This window comes from Frieseomelitta varia, unplaced genomic scaffold (assembly GCF_011392965.1).
Source record: "Frieseomelitta varia isolate USP_RPSP 00005682 unplaced genomic scaffold, Fvar_1.2 scaffold_599, whole genome shotgun sequence".
Taxonomy (NCBI): domain Eukaryota; kingdom Metazoa; phylum Arthropoda; class Insecta; order Hymenoptera; family Apidae; genus Frieseomelitta; species Frieseomelitta varia.
In genome coordinates this window covers 65,544-83,900 of record NW_025110366.1, presented here as the reverse complement: position 1 = coordinate 83,900, position 18,357 = coordinate 65,544, and the positions used below count along the sequence as shown (strand labels likewise).

The 18,357-nt window shown below is 33.3% G+C and overlaps 1 protein-coding gene and 3 long non-coding RNA genes across 7 annotated transcripts; 2 read left to right on the top strand and 2 right to left on the bottom strand.

Moving 5' to 3' along the window:
* Positions 1–1,755: 1,755 nt before the first annotated feature.
* Positions 1,756–4,380, top strand: LOC122534448. The gene is made up of 2 exons (XR_006307907.1): positions 1,756–2,065; positions 2,425–4,380. It is a non-coding gene; the product is annotated as an uncharacterized LOC122534448 (long non-coding RNA).
* A 3,417-nt stretch (positions 4,381–7,797) lies between these two features.
* LOC122534446 lies at positions 7,798–11,400 on the bottom strand. Of its 2 annotated transcripts, XR_006307905.1 has the most exons (5): positions 11,160–11,400; positions 11,010–11,075; positions 10,871–10,935; positions 10,523–10,645; positions 7,798–7,879 (listed from the first exon to the last, which is right to left on the bottom strand). It is a non-coding gene; the product is annotated as an uncharacterized LOC122534446 (long non-coding RNA). The 2 variants fall into 2 exon arrangements; XR_006307904.1 differs by lacking the exon at positions 7,798–7,879 and having other exon boundaries at positions 10,186–10,645.
* A 445-nt stretch (positions 11,401–11,845) lies between these two features.
* On the bottom strand, positions 11,846–13,229 carry LOC122534447. Its single transcript, XR_006307906.1, has 3 exons — positions 12,937–13,229; positions 12,307–12,414; positions 11,846–11,995 (listed from the first exon to the last, which is right to left on the bottom strand). It is a non-coding gene; the product is annotated as an uncharacterized LOC122534447 (long non-coding RNA).
* A 1,624-nt stretch (positions 13,230–14,853) lies between these two features.
* On the top strand, positions 14,854–18,147 carry LOC122534454 (N-acetyl-D-glucosamine kinase). 3 transcript variants are annotated; one of them, XM_043665093.1, is made up of 8 exons: positions 14,854–15,299; positions 15,535–15,642; positions 15,902–16,064; positions 16,290–16,374; positions 16,514–16,612; positions 16,762–17,014; positions 17,269–17,567; positions 17,633–18,147. In XM_043665093.1, the coding sequence occupies exons 3-8, from the start codon at positions 16,006–16,008 to the stop codon at positions 17,966–17,968; spliced, it is 1,131 nt and encodes a 376-aa protein (XP_043521028.1). In that variant the 5' UTR covers positions 14,854–15,299; positions 15,535–15,642; positions 15,902–16,005; the 3' UTR covers positions 17,969–18,147. The 3 variants fall into 3 exon arrangements, with proteins under 3 accessions (XP_043521028.1, XP_043521027.1, XP_043521026.1); XM_043665092.1 differs by lacking the exon at positions 15,535–15,642; XM_043665091.1 differs by lacking the exons at positions 14,854–15,299; positions 15,535–15,642 and having other exon boundaries at positions 15,877–16,064.
* The last annotated feature ends 210 nt before the right edge of the window (positions 18,148–18,357 follow it).

Here is an 18,357-nt window from a genome sequence, read left to right as displayed (position 1 = left end):
AAGTTTTCCTATTCTAAAATATTTCAAATTTGCGACAAATTGTCAATACGATAATAGAGATAATATAAAGAATAAAATGTAAGATGATATACAATCGAGATGAACTACGCTTTTACAATTCTCACATACACGGTTGAATGTATCGCGATTTCAACGAGATTCCAACACGTTAACTGTGAAGTTAGTTGAATTTCACGGATGCCAGAAAAATGTTTCGTTAAAAATTGCGCGCCGGATTTAAAAATTTTTCCTACGGCTCGATCGTTTCACGGTGGAACAGAACGCAACAGACAAGAAACTGCGAAAGTTAACTCGCACTCGCTATTAAGTTAGCATAACCGGACAATGCTTCCAACAATGTACACTAATTAGTCATGGAAGTTAGACCTCGTTTGCATCACACAGTAACGTCGGTGCGGATCATTATCATATGGATATGCTATAACTACGTGAAATCAGCGGCATTCAATTTGAACTCCGCGCTGTCTCCCTGATTACGGCCAATGGAAAGTTAAAATTTGTTAAAATCGTTAGGCTCCTATACAGAATGTTCGATGATTAAATCGAGTCGTCTCCTTTTACTCAAAATAGCAATCCTGATGCCCTTCGGGACTCGCACGAAACGTATAAATTATTTTTCTCCACCTTCTTCGACTTTAAACATTTCACTGTACTTGCATTGTAAAATATCTTTGTAGAAATGTCTTAAGTATATTATTATTATATACAAGCATATGTATTAAGTATTATATATCTCGAAAATCTCATCGAAATTTCTCATTCCAAAGAAAAAAAAAAAAAAAAAAAAAAAAAAAAAAAAAAGAACAGATTTCAGAGTTAATTAAACTTTCCCGGTCGCGGCGATGCAATTCTTCGCTGGATCATTCGATCGTTGTATCGAGCGACCATCCTCCGTTGGCAAACAATTAAATCGGCCAAGCATTGAAAAATGTTTCGAGCAACTGGAAACGTTTCTTTGGTTAATGGAGGAAGAAGCGGGTGAAACAAGGAAGCTCGCAAATAAGAAAGTAATTAGCCATGGCAGGGGAGTCGGGAAGTTAATTCTTATTGCTAATGGAAACCTCTTCTGCTGACAGGAGGAGGAGAGGGGGGGGAGGGAGGGTGAGAGAAGAGGGAGAGATAAAGCGAAACGGCTCCGGTTCGCGGGACACACTCCCCTAATTTAAGGACATGCAGTTTACATTAGCGATTCCCGACTTAGCGTAACGCTGCTGCCGCGAGCAAAGTATCGGGGCGAGTATGTCCCCCCTCGTCGTATCTCATAGACTTTTCGCAGGATCGTAATCAAAGTTTAACGGGCCATCGTTACAGGAAATGGCATCCGCGACTATAATTTCCACTCGTGGAAGATATTTTCCACCGCATTGCCCATCGCCGGCATGTTTATCGACCTCTACCGACTCGCCGATCGATTAAATTCGAAATAACAGCGTGAAAAGCATGCTGTTGATCACGTCGACAAGAGAACGGGCGCGCGTGTTTCCCTTGTGCAGTTTCGAGAGAGATTTTTTACGATAAAAGTCGAATGAAATTAATAGAAAGAAAAAGGAAATAACGAAATTAAATTAAATTAAATTAATAATCGTTGATTTATTAATTAAATAAATAACGTAACATGTTGTTTTCACTGAGATGTTAATTTTCTTCGAGATGTATTTTCTCCGAGGAGAATTCACTGTAAAGGAACGTGTTGAGCTTTCTCCATTGCGTTCTCTCAATGGGGATCGAGTAGTATTACGCGACCAATAAATACACCAACTAATTCGTACGATTTTGTATTTGTGTTTGATTAGACTTTCAAGCATTATATTGCAATTGCACTGGCATCTACGGCCACCAAGAATATATATTATAGTGTACTAGAGGAACGCATTGAAAGAAATGTTTTCGAGCAAATGTTAAAGATGCAAAGGTACGTGTCCTCCCTTCTGATGCGAACTGTGGTTTGTTCACAGGAAATTTCGCCTGTCAGTTGTCAATTAACGTCCTGCTAGTCATGGTGCATCAAGCACTGATCAACATGTTCAACATGTTCGATTAACTGGTGAGTAAATCAATAACACATAATGTTTCTCGTCACTTGTTAAACTCAAGTCGACTCGAATCTGTAAATAAATTGCCTAAAATTGAGGAACCCAATTTTAATTTTAATCCTTTCTAATCACGTTCTTTCACGAATCATTTCGTTTCACTTTTTCTCGCGAATTAAGAAAAACATTAGCATACGATCGGAAAGATTCCACTTAAAATATATATATATATATATATTTCATGTTCAAAAATATATGCATATATGTATATAAGAAACAAAGTATTGATTATTTCAAAGATCTCGGTATCGTTAAAATCGAAATCGGCAGGAATGTTTATGTACAGAATTGAGCGTGAAATGTTTGATTTCAGGTCGCCTAAGAAAGAACTCAGTCCCAAAACGACTAGCGAACACGTGTTGAAGGTTCGTCGTTCCGATCTATCGTCTTGTACTACAATTTACTGCCTAAGATACTTATCAACAGACACGGTGTGCCCACGTTCTATACTGTTTCGCAAAACGCGACAGAATCAAGCGTCGAGCGTCAAACGTCGATCAACGTACATACATATGTACATAGGTACATACGTGTTCGTCGTTGGCGCGAGAAAGTCCTGTTTGTAACTCTTTACACCTATACACGTACGAACACACGCCCAAACAGACGGAGTACCACACAACACAGACGCAACACCACACAGAAACCGAGACACGCACACACACAAAAGATACATTATACGCTGTTTAGAGTGTTGTTTGTACTAATAATGAAAATTCTAGTTTATCGTGGCTAGCGTGGACACGATTTAAAACCAAAGATATAAGTAAAAACCTGTTGATGGAGTGAAAATGGAGAACGGAGGGAAAGAGGTCCTCCTCTTCGCAGCGTTGGCGGTGTAAATAATGTTCAAGATTTGATCGTATTACAGTTCGAGTCATATTGTAGACTGTGTTTGTTACTCTTCGTGTTACGTCAGATTCATAATATATTGTTTAAACGAATGATGTATGGAACTTTACATACGATATACAGCAGATAAGATAATATATATATATATATATAAATATGGATATGAACATAAAGATACGATTAAACCAAAAAAAAAAGGAAAGAGAGAAGAAAATCGAATGGATATATTGATTATACGTAACTTGAATGTGTAATTATTTTAATATGTGTAAATAGCTGCGACAATATGCGGTATCGAAACACAAACACGGCGAATATTTAGGGACGAAGGATAACGACGATAACATCTTTGTTCCGGGAGGAGGGGGGAATGTGAATTGTACAGTTTCTGCGATCGATATTGCGAACAACTTTATCGTGTGTGTTGTTTCTGATCGCGAAGTGAGAATACGACAATTATACTATAACGTGATGCGAGACACAAAAGTATATCGCGACGAGGAAAGGGGCAAAAATTATTAGGACAATTTCGATGTACATGAGACGATACGCTAGTAAGGTCGATGAGTTTTAATTTGTCGATTAATAAAAAATATTTGTAACGTTCGCTCAGGTATTTCCATCGTTCCATCATTATTTTCAGTTCGATCGAACGAAACGACCAAAAGAATTATTTTACCCGGTTGTAATAAAACGTTTCACCTTTACATTCTCTGTTTTGTGAACAACGATACCAAAGACGAACGTGGAAATGCCCGATCGAACAGTCGAATCCAAACTGCATGCACCAAAGTTTGGCGACTAATTAAATTAGGCCTAATGTATAATCTACTGATCGCACGTAACAAACGCCAGCGAACTTGTAAAATTGAACTTGAAGTTCCTTTCTTTCAAACGAAGAGAAATGTTCTTTTAAGAAGAAGAATCTAACGAATAAAAGTGTAAGAAGAAGAGCTTTCGTCGCGTGATTGTGAAACTAATAAATCCGAAAACTGTTCAAATTATTGAAGCTGGACGAGCGCGTAGCGTTCTAACGAAAGTGAAAGAGAGGTAAGAATTATAGAAAAGATTATAGTAGACTTTATAGTTGTAAATAAACTACCCTCTGTAGCACTTCTAGTCCTTTGAAACACGGAAAGCCTAAAGGAAGAACGATAGGAAACGGAGGGAAAGAATTCTGTATATTATAATTTCGTGTACGAAACGCCCGAGGATTCTGTAATTATACAGAACGAATGCTTGGACGAAGGAAGATGATTTTCATGTTTGTAAAGTGAAATACATTTCTGTACCAAAGAAACCAGCGGACGGTGTATCCATGTCATTGAATGTTCCATAAAACGTCCATATCCTCCAAAGAGTTGTCCAATCAGATGTAATCGATAATCAACATTCATCTTCAGGTAATCAACAAGAGAAAAAGAAGAAAACCGAATAATACAACCGTCGTGATGAGCGTAAAAGCGAATCGAACTTATTTTCCGAAGGACAATATCGGAAGTACATGTGTAACGTGTGCCTCAAATTAAAATAGGGTAGCTGATAACTTCTCTAGCGAATTTTTAATTTTTTAGCAGTAATTCTAGAAAACATATTTTCTCTCATCAAGTTTCCAATTTATATATCGAAATAATAAAATCGTATTCGTAATCACTAATCAATCATCTTCTTTAATTAACTCGGATTTTAAAAGATTTTTCATCTCAACGTTTGTTGTTTTTTTTTTTTTTTTTTTTTTTTTTTTTCTTTGAAATCCTTGAAAGAGCTTGGACTAATTTTCTTGTCTGAGAATCGAGCAGTTACCAATTAAATTTCGAAACCTTATTTTATACGATCTATTGTAAAAGAATTCTTGCGATTACTTCAATCCCGACGTTTTGCCTAACACTTCAAAATAATATTTGTACGCAGTGTTTGAGAAATTCGAACGAAATTGTAACGAATTTTAATAAATGGATTTTGTTTAATTTTAATGATTTCTGTTTTTCCGTTTCTTTCCATCTCTTCGCAGCAAGGGCGCTGCTTGTGTTACTTTTATTTGGCAATTGCAACGTCATCTGTACAAGGTAGAAATGAATTTTCGACAAATTTAATACCGCCAGAAACTTGAGAATTTATTGGTTACCCTGATGATAACCCTTTGCAAATTGCACTCTAGAAACATGAGTCTAGACGAAAGGCTTTCGATGGTAAGAGTCGATTGGAAATATCGTTGAAGTATGTAAATAGGCAATTTAATCAGTTTTCATTCGAAATGTGAAAATAAATGAAATTATAGGCCAAACACTCACACGCAAAGGGTTGAACGTTTTAGAAGTTCCAATGCTAGAGAAAAAAATTAAAAGGATACTATGCATATAAAAGTATTTACTTGATCACTCAACAAAAGAATGACGAGGTTGATATCGAATCTAAAGAGATTAAATTATAAAATAACTAACTACTCGTTTGTACGAACTTTGTTAATCTTTTGCGTCTGTGTATTTCGAATGATCGATACCACGTAATTTTATACGAAGCCTTATGTCTTAATTACTTTTGTAAATAACGCATGGATATATTAAATTCACTTACGTGTATAGAGGTTGTAAGGAAATTCTAGATACAAATTGTTTAGAGTAATAGAACTTATTGAAAAAGTAATAAAGAATATTTTACTAATGGCAGCAATTTCATCGCGTCACAATTAACATGACAATTATTCCCTTGAGAAACTTTTCAAATTCACTGAATTACAAGAATGTCTACTGAGAGTATGTACAAACATTTGAGACGAAAATTCATATCTACACGTTTCCACGAAAAGTGCAACATTCTTTGGACAAAAAAAAAAAGAAAAAGAAAAAAAAAAGTAACTCCTTAAAGTATATCATTTATTTCAATATGTTCTATCAATGCACAAAACTTGTAGCCATAATTCCTTTGCCCCCTGCACACAGTATGAAACATTTCAAAATTGAACAGACCAAATTGTAAAAGTGCATTCTTTACACAAAAATTCTTACAGAGAGACTCAGCCGGGATTCCTCTTCATTTCCCAGAGTTGAAAACATCGTCGCATTGTAAACCTGAAACGATAAAAAAAAAAAGAGGTCTCGATTTAAATATACTCCTTTTATCGTTTCGATACGAACAAAAGATGCGCAATATGTAAAAAAAAAAAATAAAGAGAATATGCTTCTATAATTTCTCTGCGAAATTTTGGAAAATAATGAATCATGTGCATACGCCGTTACGTACATCGAACTCAAACAATTCACGAGTACAAAACAGGCGACTGTTGCGAGATAAAACTCCATTCCGCGCAAACTGTTTTGCACAGCCAATTAATTTCATAAAGGGATAAATAAAAATGTCCAAGTAACGCGAGAGAAAAAAAAAATGTACAGCCGCAACGTTGGAATAAAATCAATCGTCGTATGAAAATGATAAAAACAACAAGCGAAAGAGGAACAGATAATGCGACATATTAATAAAATTCATCGGGAACGAGTAAACCGAAGGATTCAACGAGCTATTAACATCGATTTGCATGTTACGCTAACTGTGAAAAATCCATCAAACACATTTTCATTTCTATAATATCGTGTGTCGTTTGAGCCAGACGTACGTTTGAACACTGGATCACAATTAGCAGGCGCGCAATACACGAACACGCGACCAATTGTATTAATGTCGTGTATAACTGTACTCCATATTGTATATATCTGTGTATAAATGCGAATTAAAACGACTATAGAGATAGATTATTTCGTACTATATATATATATATATACACACACACATATATATATATATACAGACGTAATCGGTGTTTCACAAATGGAATTGCGTTTCACGGAGTGTACCCGCCTAAGCCTGTGGATTCCCCGACGAACATTTCGATAGCAAAGGATTACTCATTGACTTGTTATTCCTGTTCGAGCTAACCCTTCGTTTCATCCCACCGCTAATTTCGAACGTAACATCGTACACAAGATATCGACGCTATTGGTTCTCACAGTTTTATCTTCACCGAGTCTAATAAATTATTTAAAGTACAGAAATACATATATATAGAAAACCTTATGTGGACAATTTTTAATAAGCATGTGATTCGTAACATTTTACGATCTGTAAAGTTTTCTTTATAATAATTTTTATTTTTATTTGAGTTTCTCCATTTATCTCTTTATTTATTTATTTTAACTCTGTCAGGACGAAATTCTATCAATGAATAAGTTCGGTACTTCGACGAAATTGACATAAAATGAAAATGCAATCAATGAAAGCTATCGTAAATGATACTCTTGCTCTCCAGTATCTTTTTCGTGTTATGAAACGAAAGGTTAACAAAAAAAAAAAAAATGTGAAACATTATAAATGAAGGAAGCGTCGATAAGAATCGTACGTTCGATTTATACAAGTTGAAACAATTAATAGAGTAATTTAAAAAAAGCATTTGACTGCCATTGCATTAGCTATTGATCATTCGTTAATTAAATCGTATAAAATAATCATTATTCATTTTTGTCAAGATAAATAATAAAAAAAAAAAATTTACCCGATATCTCTAGTTATACAGTTGAAGAAATAATTTAATTAAAAGAAAATCCACGTGCAGTTAATATAGGAGGAAAAAGAAATGGAAAGAAGTGTGACTGTGTATTTTCGCTGTGTTTTATAAATAAATAAAAAGATATATTGCAAAACCAAACACCAGTGTACGTCGTTATATCTTCAATATCTTACAAATATAATATCAACTATATAACAATATTATATTATATTATAATATTTACTATTATATATATGATATAAATATAAATTAAGTTAATATAAACTCACCTATAAAAGTATTACAGGATTCAGCAGTATCCCATCCATCAATGTACTATAAAATACACTGACACACGCGAATTACGTTACATTTCAACCTATTTGGAGATCAAAATCAGATTAGACATACGAATTCCAATCCATTTCGGAAACGAACGAGCACATTTTCGACGAACACGTTCACAATGTGTTTACAACGCGACAAAAGTCAAACACGGAATTACGTTTGCATCGACAAAGGATGACGCACCGCACGCAAGTTTACTTCAAAAACTCTAACATTCTAAAATTAATTCATTAATCGATGGCTCTATAATTAAATTTATAACAATAGAATGCAAGATAAATTTTACCATGTATAACATTAAAACAATTATAAAAATTCAAATCAAACTTGCAAAAAAGACAATCGCGGTATCATAATTCGCAACTCTAAACGCAAACACGATTATTACTTCTTCGCGACTCTAATTTAATCAATTTTTCGCAACTCTAATTCAATCCGTAATCTATCTCTCGCAACGCTAATAAGAATATACCGCGATTTGCCCGAAACGATGATGAACGATGATGGGGAAGAAAAAAAAAAATACAACTACAAATACTAAAAGAGCATAGTGACAAAGTAGTAACAAGAATGACATCCCATGCTTTGGAATCATTTGAATGATCCAGAGGATGAGAAGCCATTTGTTGTGACCCTCTTCGTGGCAGTTTGCCGGGCCTCTTCGGCTTCTGTAGCCTCTTCTTTCTTCGAGCGCAATGCCCGCTGAAACTTACATCTAGCTCGAGTCTTTCTAATCTCAAACCGAAAACCAACTTGAAGCTGACTCCAATACACATGGACGACCATCGATCATAGTGATCGCTGTCCGTTCGCATGTGGGTGCTCGAGCAATACCTACAAAAACGTTCGTTTCGGGACCTACTCGCGACCTACCCGCGACCGCGACCGCGATACTAAATTCGAAAAATCGAAGAGTAAAATCAGAGACAAGTGGCATGCTCTACTTGTACCAATTTCACTGTCGACTTTTCAAATTAGATTTCCTGAAACAGGTTAGACACGCGAAAGGGAGACACGCGACCAGAGACTGTGCCAACCTGCCCGGCCCTACCTACTTATAATTAAACACAGACATACCAGAAAGTATGCTACCTATCCTAACAGTCGCCCTATATTTAAAAAATGGCAAAACAGGCACACCAACACATTCACTCTACGGTTCTCACACATACCACCCGGGCGCGACCTAAACTAGAGAGGACGTCCCGGGACGCCTCCGACACCCGAGCTTAACACACAACTTTCACACTCTAATTTACGTACCATTTTCCTGAAATCGACTGACAATGGCTGGCGAACATTGCGTAAAACGTGATTAAAATACGTTTATATTTATATCCGAAATATTATATAATAACTGAGAAAGAATAATTTCCATAGAAAGTACATGTGCAAGTTGACTTGGAATCATTATTACAACCGATCGTATAATTAATAATATAATCATAGTATAGTCAAGGAGTATTATTACATAAGAAACTCATACTTCAAATCAGTACATAAATATTTTAAATATTTCAATTCATAACAAATGGAACAATAAAAACGACGCAATTCCACATCCTAACCACACATACACACACATGTGGAAAATACGTCGTGCACGATACGCTAACACATTGTCAGTCGCTAAGAAATTTTTTATAAAACTACAAACTATGGTCATCGTGCCCAATGTCTTTCACCCACCCAAGTAGCACCTGGGCACGTGAGTGAGATCCTGACAATGAACACGGAAGGAGTTAAACCTGAAAATCCTGAACTAAAAGAATAATTAGTTTATGTAATTCATATCTAACGGACTGTTGCATTGTTTTATTTCAAACTGAATTGACTTTAAGTTTTCAAAAATTATTGAAATTGCAAAAAAATAAAGACAATAAACAAGACTTGAACTTGTTGAGAAAGATACTATGAACAATTGACTCAAACAATCAAAATCAAACAATTGACTCCAAATTAAATACTGATAGAAATAATCTCAGGCGACTTCTTCATCAAAGCACATTTTCGAAAATGCGAAAGCAGTGTCCAAACTTTGTTGCTTTGATTCAAAAATCTACCTGTCGCGAAGTATCTCTTCTTGCACATAAAATTTCATACATTTTTTTGCGGGAAAAGTTCTAATCTGTTATAATACATTTCAAATTCTACTGCGATTTATAATTATAAAACGTAATTAATTAAATCATTTAATACCATTAGAAAAGGGACAATTAAATTTAAAATTATTAATTACTATAATAAAATATATTACCAGTACCAACAAGTAACTGCATCCTTCATAGCAACGAAATCGGAGGATTTTCTCTACTATGAAATGTTCAAATGAAATCGTTTTAATAATAATTATCTATAAATATTTATAATTCATCTATTCATATGAATATTCAAATAGACTTTTGCAACCATTTATATTGAAGGTACTTTAATTTTATCATAAATGTGTACGTATATCCTGATTGTTAAAATCGCGATGTGCAAGAAGCCCTATCCTGATCTAATACATAAAAAATCTGGAAAAAAATGTTACTACTCACGGGTACAAAAAATACCCGCGGTCACTATGCTCATTAAAAATTCTACGTATACAACCAGTCACTCGTGCCGATTCGAACCTTTCGTCCTACGACATGGTTGAGTGACCGGAGGAACATAAATGCATGCGACTCACGGAATAGATGTGAAGAACGTTATCACCGATGCTGTACTGGAGCAGGAAAAGTTATCATGAAGACTCTCATCGAATAGATACCATTGAGAATCCCATGGTGTAAGTAAAAGCCGTGAAAAATTTCTGAAAAAACATAAAATATTTTCTTTCTAAAGACTCAGTGTTATTTGTGAGATTTTAAATTTAATATGATTTAATAATGATAAAGATTGAAATTGTTTGTGTGAAGTATTTTTATTTTATAATTATAATTTTACATTCAACTGTAGTAGTTTACAAGTATAATTTTACATTCAACAAGAGAACTATAGAGAATAAAATTTGAATACAACGTGCTAAAGTACTTACATTTTTAGCTTTCGAAGCATCGTAAGATTCTTGCAGGATCAGGGGAAGTGGAGACTCTAGAAGATCTGTAACAAAACATTAGAATTTATATTTAAAAGCGAAGCAAAACCTTAAGTTGGAGGTAATGAAAGATTCTTACATTCTTGATTTTAGAGCCACTGTTGGGTTTTCCCCCAAAAATGCAGAAGTTAATGCTGTCAAGCGTCTATAACAAACATCAAACATTATATTACTTTGCTGTCAAATTTGAAAAATTGGATAAATTGATACAATATATAAAACTACTTACGATCTTGATCTCCAGGAGAGGCTTTATCCTCTTGAGCACTGACTCTAACACCGAAAACGAGTATTGAACAAAAAAAATACAAAAAAAGAAAAATAAACTATCGACGGACTCACTGATTCTAACTTCGCGAATTATAATTTAAATGAATTGATTATTTAATTTAATGAGAGCCATTTTGCTCAGAAAAATATTAAAATATTGCGCAACAAACACTGATTCTACTGACCACATTGCGCGCAGTCGCAAAACTTTTCTGAAAATAAGGCTGATTACGGTAAAAGGGAAGGACAAAGAGTACGTTTATTTAGAAAATATTGCTATTTTTTTAGAAAATGATTATAAACTTGAATGTGCATTAAAGATATCAGTTGGAAATTATAAAGTATTTCTCAATATCATAAATATTCAAAAATGTTTGCATAAATCAAAATTTCATAGTTAAATACATAAATATAGTATTTAGAAAATCATACATGTGTGAAATCTTGCTTTGAACCGTTTAATTGCACGTCAGCGTTCGGAAAAAGTATATTGTAGCAAAAGTATGAAAACGTTGAATTTAATAATTTTAAGACAAGAATATATATCCATTTAAAAGTATATACCATTTGAAACAAAATATTAATTAATTTAATCTTTTCCATTTTCATCCTTGTACCCATACAATTACAAAAAATACATATTATGAATTGTATATCAAATATACATAATTATATATTTATACATTCTAGGTAGCGAGTGTTACCTAGAATGAATAAAATGTTACCAACTTTCCGTGAGGGTTCATTAGATTGTTCATTAATGATCGTCTATGCATCCTATGCTATCTTTGCAACCTGCACAAAAAGAAACCAAACGTTAAAACAAATATGTCAAATGTAGGCAAATATGTAATAGTGAAACCATAATCAACTTCAAATTCTACTAAGAAAGCGTATGAGACAAGGTACCGGTAAAAGTGAAATCGATGATTGAAGAAAAATGAGCACGAGACGCTTGAAAATCTTACTTGATGCTCAATGAATCGTCAAACATACGCGTATTAATTAAATAACACTATTAATAAAGCATAAATGGAAGTAAAAGAGTGTCGAAGAAGCGACGCAATCGAAGAGACGCCACCGATAGATTAGGAAAAGTTACGTACTAAACGCGACGTAACGTGTGTTGTTGTCACGAAATCCAGTAGTCGAATGACTCTCTGCCACACGTCTCGTCCTTCAGTTGAGAAAGTAGTAGGGGGGATGGGGAGATCCTGTCCAAACAGGCACGATAATACAGATGAATATAAACATTGTGTTCGTGTTCTTGTTTTTCACTTCGAATTTCCAGCTTCAAGATCTTCTACGCTATACGTAATTTAAGAACTGAACAATTCCATTGCATTACGCAGTAAAATTATTATTTTAACTATTAAATACGTACATTCTTCTTAATAAACTATTGTTGAATTTATTATTGGAATTGTTAGGAATTACGCAGAATGAGGTTAAAGAATCGACAAATGAATAGACAATGTTACAATAGAAGTAAAAGGATATTTTATATATATATATATATATATAAAATAAAAAGATTTTGATATAAAAATTATAAATAACTTTTAGCATAGTATGTCCTGTTTAAATGTTTATGTGCTATTATTTCTTTAATTGTTGGAAATTATATGTAATAATTAGGTTAAATGTTACTTTGAGATGAAGCCGAAAGTGCACGTTTTATTTTAAAACTACACAACACAAACACAAATCTAACAACTGTTGATTTATATTTTTACCTGAGAACTTTTGAATGATACTTCTTTCTAGGTGATTTTTCTAGATATGGGGTGATTCTTCTTTATGGGTGATTTGTTCTTTACAGATGAAGTGTGTTTCTTTCCGCCATGTTTGCCGCTTAAAAATCGATCGTGAGAAATCGATTATTGATTGGTTCAAGAGTCATAGGAAGTATATTACGTACTTCACCGCTGGGGCGCTGTAATCGCGTGTTTCATACTTGGAATAAAAAGTAGAAAGCTCTAGTCTAAATGAAATACACAAAATTGATGAGAAATTCTTTAAAAGGAACGAAAATATTCACACAATTGATGAAAAATTGTCACTACTTTAAACTGAGACATGAGAAATTTTATTATATTACGCAATAGATTTATTATTTTAGCCATTAAATACGTACATCTTTAATAAATTATTGTTAAATTTAATATTGAAATCGTTAAGAATTATGCAGTAGGAGTTTAAAGAATCAACAAATGAATAGAAAATGTTACAATAGAGGTAAAAGCATGTTATGTATATTTATATGATAAAAAGGTAGTCATATTACTAGGTCACAATATTTATTATGGTTAGAATTGAAATTAAATTTTGGTCTAAAATTATAAATAACTTTAAGCACAGTACGTTCTGTTTAAATGCTTATGTGCTGTTATTTCTTTAATTGTTGAAAATTATATGTAATAATTAGGTTAAATGTTACCTTAAGATGAAACCAAAAGTGTACGTTTTATTTTAAAACTACACAAACACAAACACAAATCTAACAACTGTTGATTTATATTTTTAGAGAACTTTTGAATGATACTTCTGTCTGGGTGATTTTTCTGGATAATATGAATTTGTTCTTTACAGACGAGGTGTGCTTCCTTCCGCCATGTTTATTGCTTAAAAATCGGTCGCGAGAAATCGATTATCGATTGGTTCAAGAATCGTAGGAAGTATGTTGCATATTTCACCGTTGAGGCGCTGTAATCGCGCGTTTCGCGCCAAATGATAATTTAGAATAAAAAATAAAAACCTCTGGTCTTAATTAAACACACAAATTCATAAGACATTCTTAAAAAAGAACGAAAATATTCATACACTTGATGAAGAATTGTTAATATTTTAAACTGTTATAATTTCTTGAAAAAAAAATTGTAAAATAATTAACTTGATTTTATTTTAGAGTCTTAACAAATGACTTCAAAATTTTGAAAACGAACGATCTGCAAAAAGTAATTTACAGCACACAATATAATTTTATACCAAACAATATTTTATACCAAACAATATTTGTGGAAACATTTCTTTGATATTTCTAACCTTTTATAAAATCGAGTTTGCAGGATTCATTCAGACTCTGAAGTTACACACTAAAATAAGTAAACGTCATATTTAATTCACACCTGATTATGTTGTTAAAAAATATTATTTCTAATACCTTTAAATAGATATAAATAATAATACATTTTTCATCCCAATTTCCATCAATCGCTATTGTTAAATCGTTATATTCTTTCATAGACGAAGTACCACCACGTCCGATTCAATAAATAATTCTCGAAACAAAGGTGGCAACACTGTTCATACTTTTTGATTTTAATTCTCATCACTAGTAGAGCTACGGTGCAAAATCTGCCTGAATCGGTATAACAGGGTGTGACACGAAAATGGTAATAAAGTGTTCAGCACCTTATTATCGTGGCCGAAAAAGTACATTGCAATGTCTATTCATATTCATATTTATCTATTGTCTGTGGCAATAGCATTATTAATACGATGAATTTCACTTAAAATACATCTTGCTTTTTTTCTAAAATATTATCAATAGGAATCGATCGAATTTATCAATGTAGTACCCGAGACTTCTCACTGATGTCACTTGAGTATTAATTGCAATCTGTCAACTTTTTAGGTTAATATTAAATCTATAATGATTTAATTTAAGCAAATGTAGCTCTAAGTAATTTAAGCAGATGTAGCTTACGTGGCTTTACACCAAACGAACGAATGCTCGTTTGCCTATGTTCCGATCAAATTGCTTGTATTCGTGCTTGTATCGTTGTGTTGATTAAACGAGTATTAGTTAAGATAAATGAGCGCGAATTTATCGGAGTAAGCTGAACGAGCATTCGTTCGTTCAGCCACAGACGAAGACTGTGATTATATGAACAACGCAATAATAATAAATGCCGATAATTTCGTTTAATTGAAGTGGTATAGTGACTAGTTACAGTCGCGATATCTTTGCTACCTGCGTTATTAGATAATTTCTCTGAAATTTTTGCACTACACGGAGTTGCTCTCCAACGTTTTAACATATGCGTGACATGTACTCATTTGTATTGTGTACTTCAAGAATTATTGAATCTTTCTAGTAAGTTGACATAACACGAAAATATTAAATACATATAGTTTATACATATTATGTGTTTGTCTGTCCGTATCCAGGCTATCAGATGTTTCATATTCAACATTCTCACATGTATAATCCATGTAGTAATCTATCAAAATTTAAACATTTGTTAAATTTGAAAATATTTTTCAATCAACAATTCTTCATAAATATCGGGGAAACTGTTCATTTCCGTGAAAAATGATCTTGATTTCAGCAATCCAAAATATCCCCGAAATAATATTTGAACATTTTATACCATTTGGACCAAAAGTTTTGCTTTCAGGATACTGAAGTACAACAATGCTGTAGTACATATGATATGGTATGTAATACCATGATACTGTAGCATAAGTTTTAAGACAAATATTCTTTTCACTGCTACATTAAATCAAACATTATTTTTTTTTATATAAATTTGACGAAATGTTGGAATTTTCCATAACGTGTACATTATCGCATGCGCCATCAGATAAGCATACCTGTTTAAATCCCATCCACAAACTCCTGGATTCCTTTATCGCTGAAATCGCAAGTGAATGAAATTTGGAATCGTCTGATTGAAAAAAAAAAAAAAATGCTAGGAAAGAGGAGAAAGAAAGGAAAAAAGAAGCACATTGACGAGTTTGAGCTTCGTAGAGAACTGAGGAAACAAAGGCGGTCAACAGAATTATCCGACGAAGAGATTATGACTAAAATAGAGCTACCAGAACATCCGGAGGAAATCAGAATCGGGGGAATCGAGGGGTGTGTAATTATAAATCATTTTTAATTTTTTCTATATTCGTCATTTTTTTACGAAATTAATTTACGAGAATCGTGGAATTTTAGCTGCGACTGATAAATATATTTTATGATTTATATTTATATTTATACGAATGACGATTTGATCGAAAACGAATCAGAGGCTCGACCTTAGAGCTATCAAATAATGGATTAACAAATTGACATAATGAATTTAATAATTCTCAGTGGCGGGACGCAATCCACTCTGATCGTCATTGATGGCAAAGGGACACCATTGACGGAAGTCAAGGGACCGAGTACCAATCATTGGGTAATTGATCAACCCTTTTTCTAACGATCACTATTCATCCCGTTTCTAATTTCTCATTCCTTATTGTCTTTTTTCTTTTTAATATTTTGAAATTAGTTTCTTTCTTTTACTGTTTTATTTTATTTATTTTTGTATCCAGGCACTCGGAATGGAGGAGACAGCTGCTAGAATTAACGTCATGGTGGAACGGGCGAAACAAAATATAAAAATGTCTGAATTAATTCCCTTAGATTGCTTGGTAAATATTAAGTTATCATTCACACTTCCCGTGAATCATATCGATGACTAATTTCGTTTCTAGGATCGTATACGATAAACGATCGTTCTCATAGCTAGCGAATGAAATTATTTAATTTGAACAAAAATTCTAATCAATTAAACGATTAGGGTCTGACTCTAAGCGGATGTGAAGAGGAAAGTTCCAGTCGTCAATTAATAGAAACGATAAAAGAAAAATATCCAAATGTTGCTAAGGATTATTACATCAATTCAGATACCATGGGTAGTCTCAGAACTGGTTTGGCAAACGGTGGGATAGTTTTAATTGCTGGCACCGGCAGCGGCGCGTTGCTGATCAATTTGGATGAAACAACCATAACATGCGGCGGATGGGGACATTTCATAGGGGACGAGGGCAGTGGTACGTGGTCGCAATTGCTCATGCTATGATTCAAAGCTATAACGTAGAAGACATTTCTTAATTATTCTTTTCTTCATTTCACAAATCACAAATCTATTAAATTTTGTAAAATAATCATTTCTTAACTATTTAATACAAATAAAATGGAATCTTAGAATTACTGCTTTAGATACTATCTTTTAAAATTCTATCCATAAAAGTATAAATTTTATATAAACACTCGTAATCTAATTATTTAAAAAATGAACTTTCAGCTTTCTGGATCGCTCATAGAGCTTGTAAGTATGTGTTCGACGATATCGATGGCTTGAATCCAGCACCTAAATCCATAAGCTACGTATGGCCAGCTATAAGGCATTATTTCAATGTAACCAATGTGAGAGAATTATTGCCGCATTTTTATAACGACTTTGATAAAACCACTTTCGCCAAATTTACCATGGAGATTATGATAGGCTGTGAGAAAAAGGACCCACTTTGTTTATATATTCTTCAGGAAAATGGAAGACATCTCGCGAAACATATTATAGCCCTTTCGAGGAAAGCCCATAATGTGAGTTGCTTGTTCGTGTGATTTGCAAATTGAAACAGTTTGTTACGAGAAGTGTTATTGTTTAGGATCTCAAGTTAGCTAAAGGCGGATTGAAAGTTATTTGCGTGGGATCAGTTTGGAAATCGTGGAATTTTATGAAAGACACTTTCATCGATGAAATTCACAAGTCCCACGCTTTAGACGAATTAACTATGATCCGCTTAACAGTATCAGCTGCATTGGGTGCGTGTTATCTTGCTGCTGAGAAGATCGACTGGCTATTCACGAAATCTTACGAAGACAATACCGAAGTGTTTTATCACTATAAACGATCAAATTATGTAAAACCAGAAACAACGAAAGACTTGATAGAGCCAACTGGAGACCAAGTTCCGTGTCCCAATGTCATCAAGCATTGGTAAGCACAGATAAAAATAAAAATAGGAATAAAGTCTGTATTTTATGCTCGCACTTTTCATATATCTTTTATATGCAAAATATATAACGTAATAATTTTTTAAGTACTGCAGTCGTAGTATTGAAATGATAACTGTATATAATGCTCAAAAATAAGGAAGAATAAACTTATTGTTAATTATAATTGAAATTTTCATTCGTATCATAATTCTACAATTCATCGATAAAAATTTTCTCTTCATTGTGCTATAATATATTGAATAACATGTACATATGTATATGTATTCGAATATAGTATCGAATGATATATATATATATGTTCACAATCAGTCTTTTTTTTGTTTTTGATAAATTTTAAAGTATTACGAAAAATGATACTGAAAACAATTTGGGA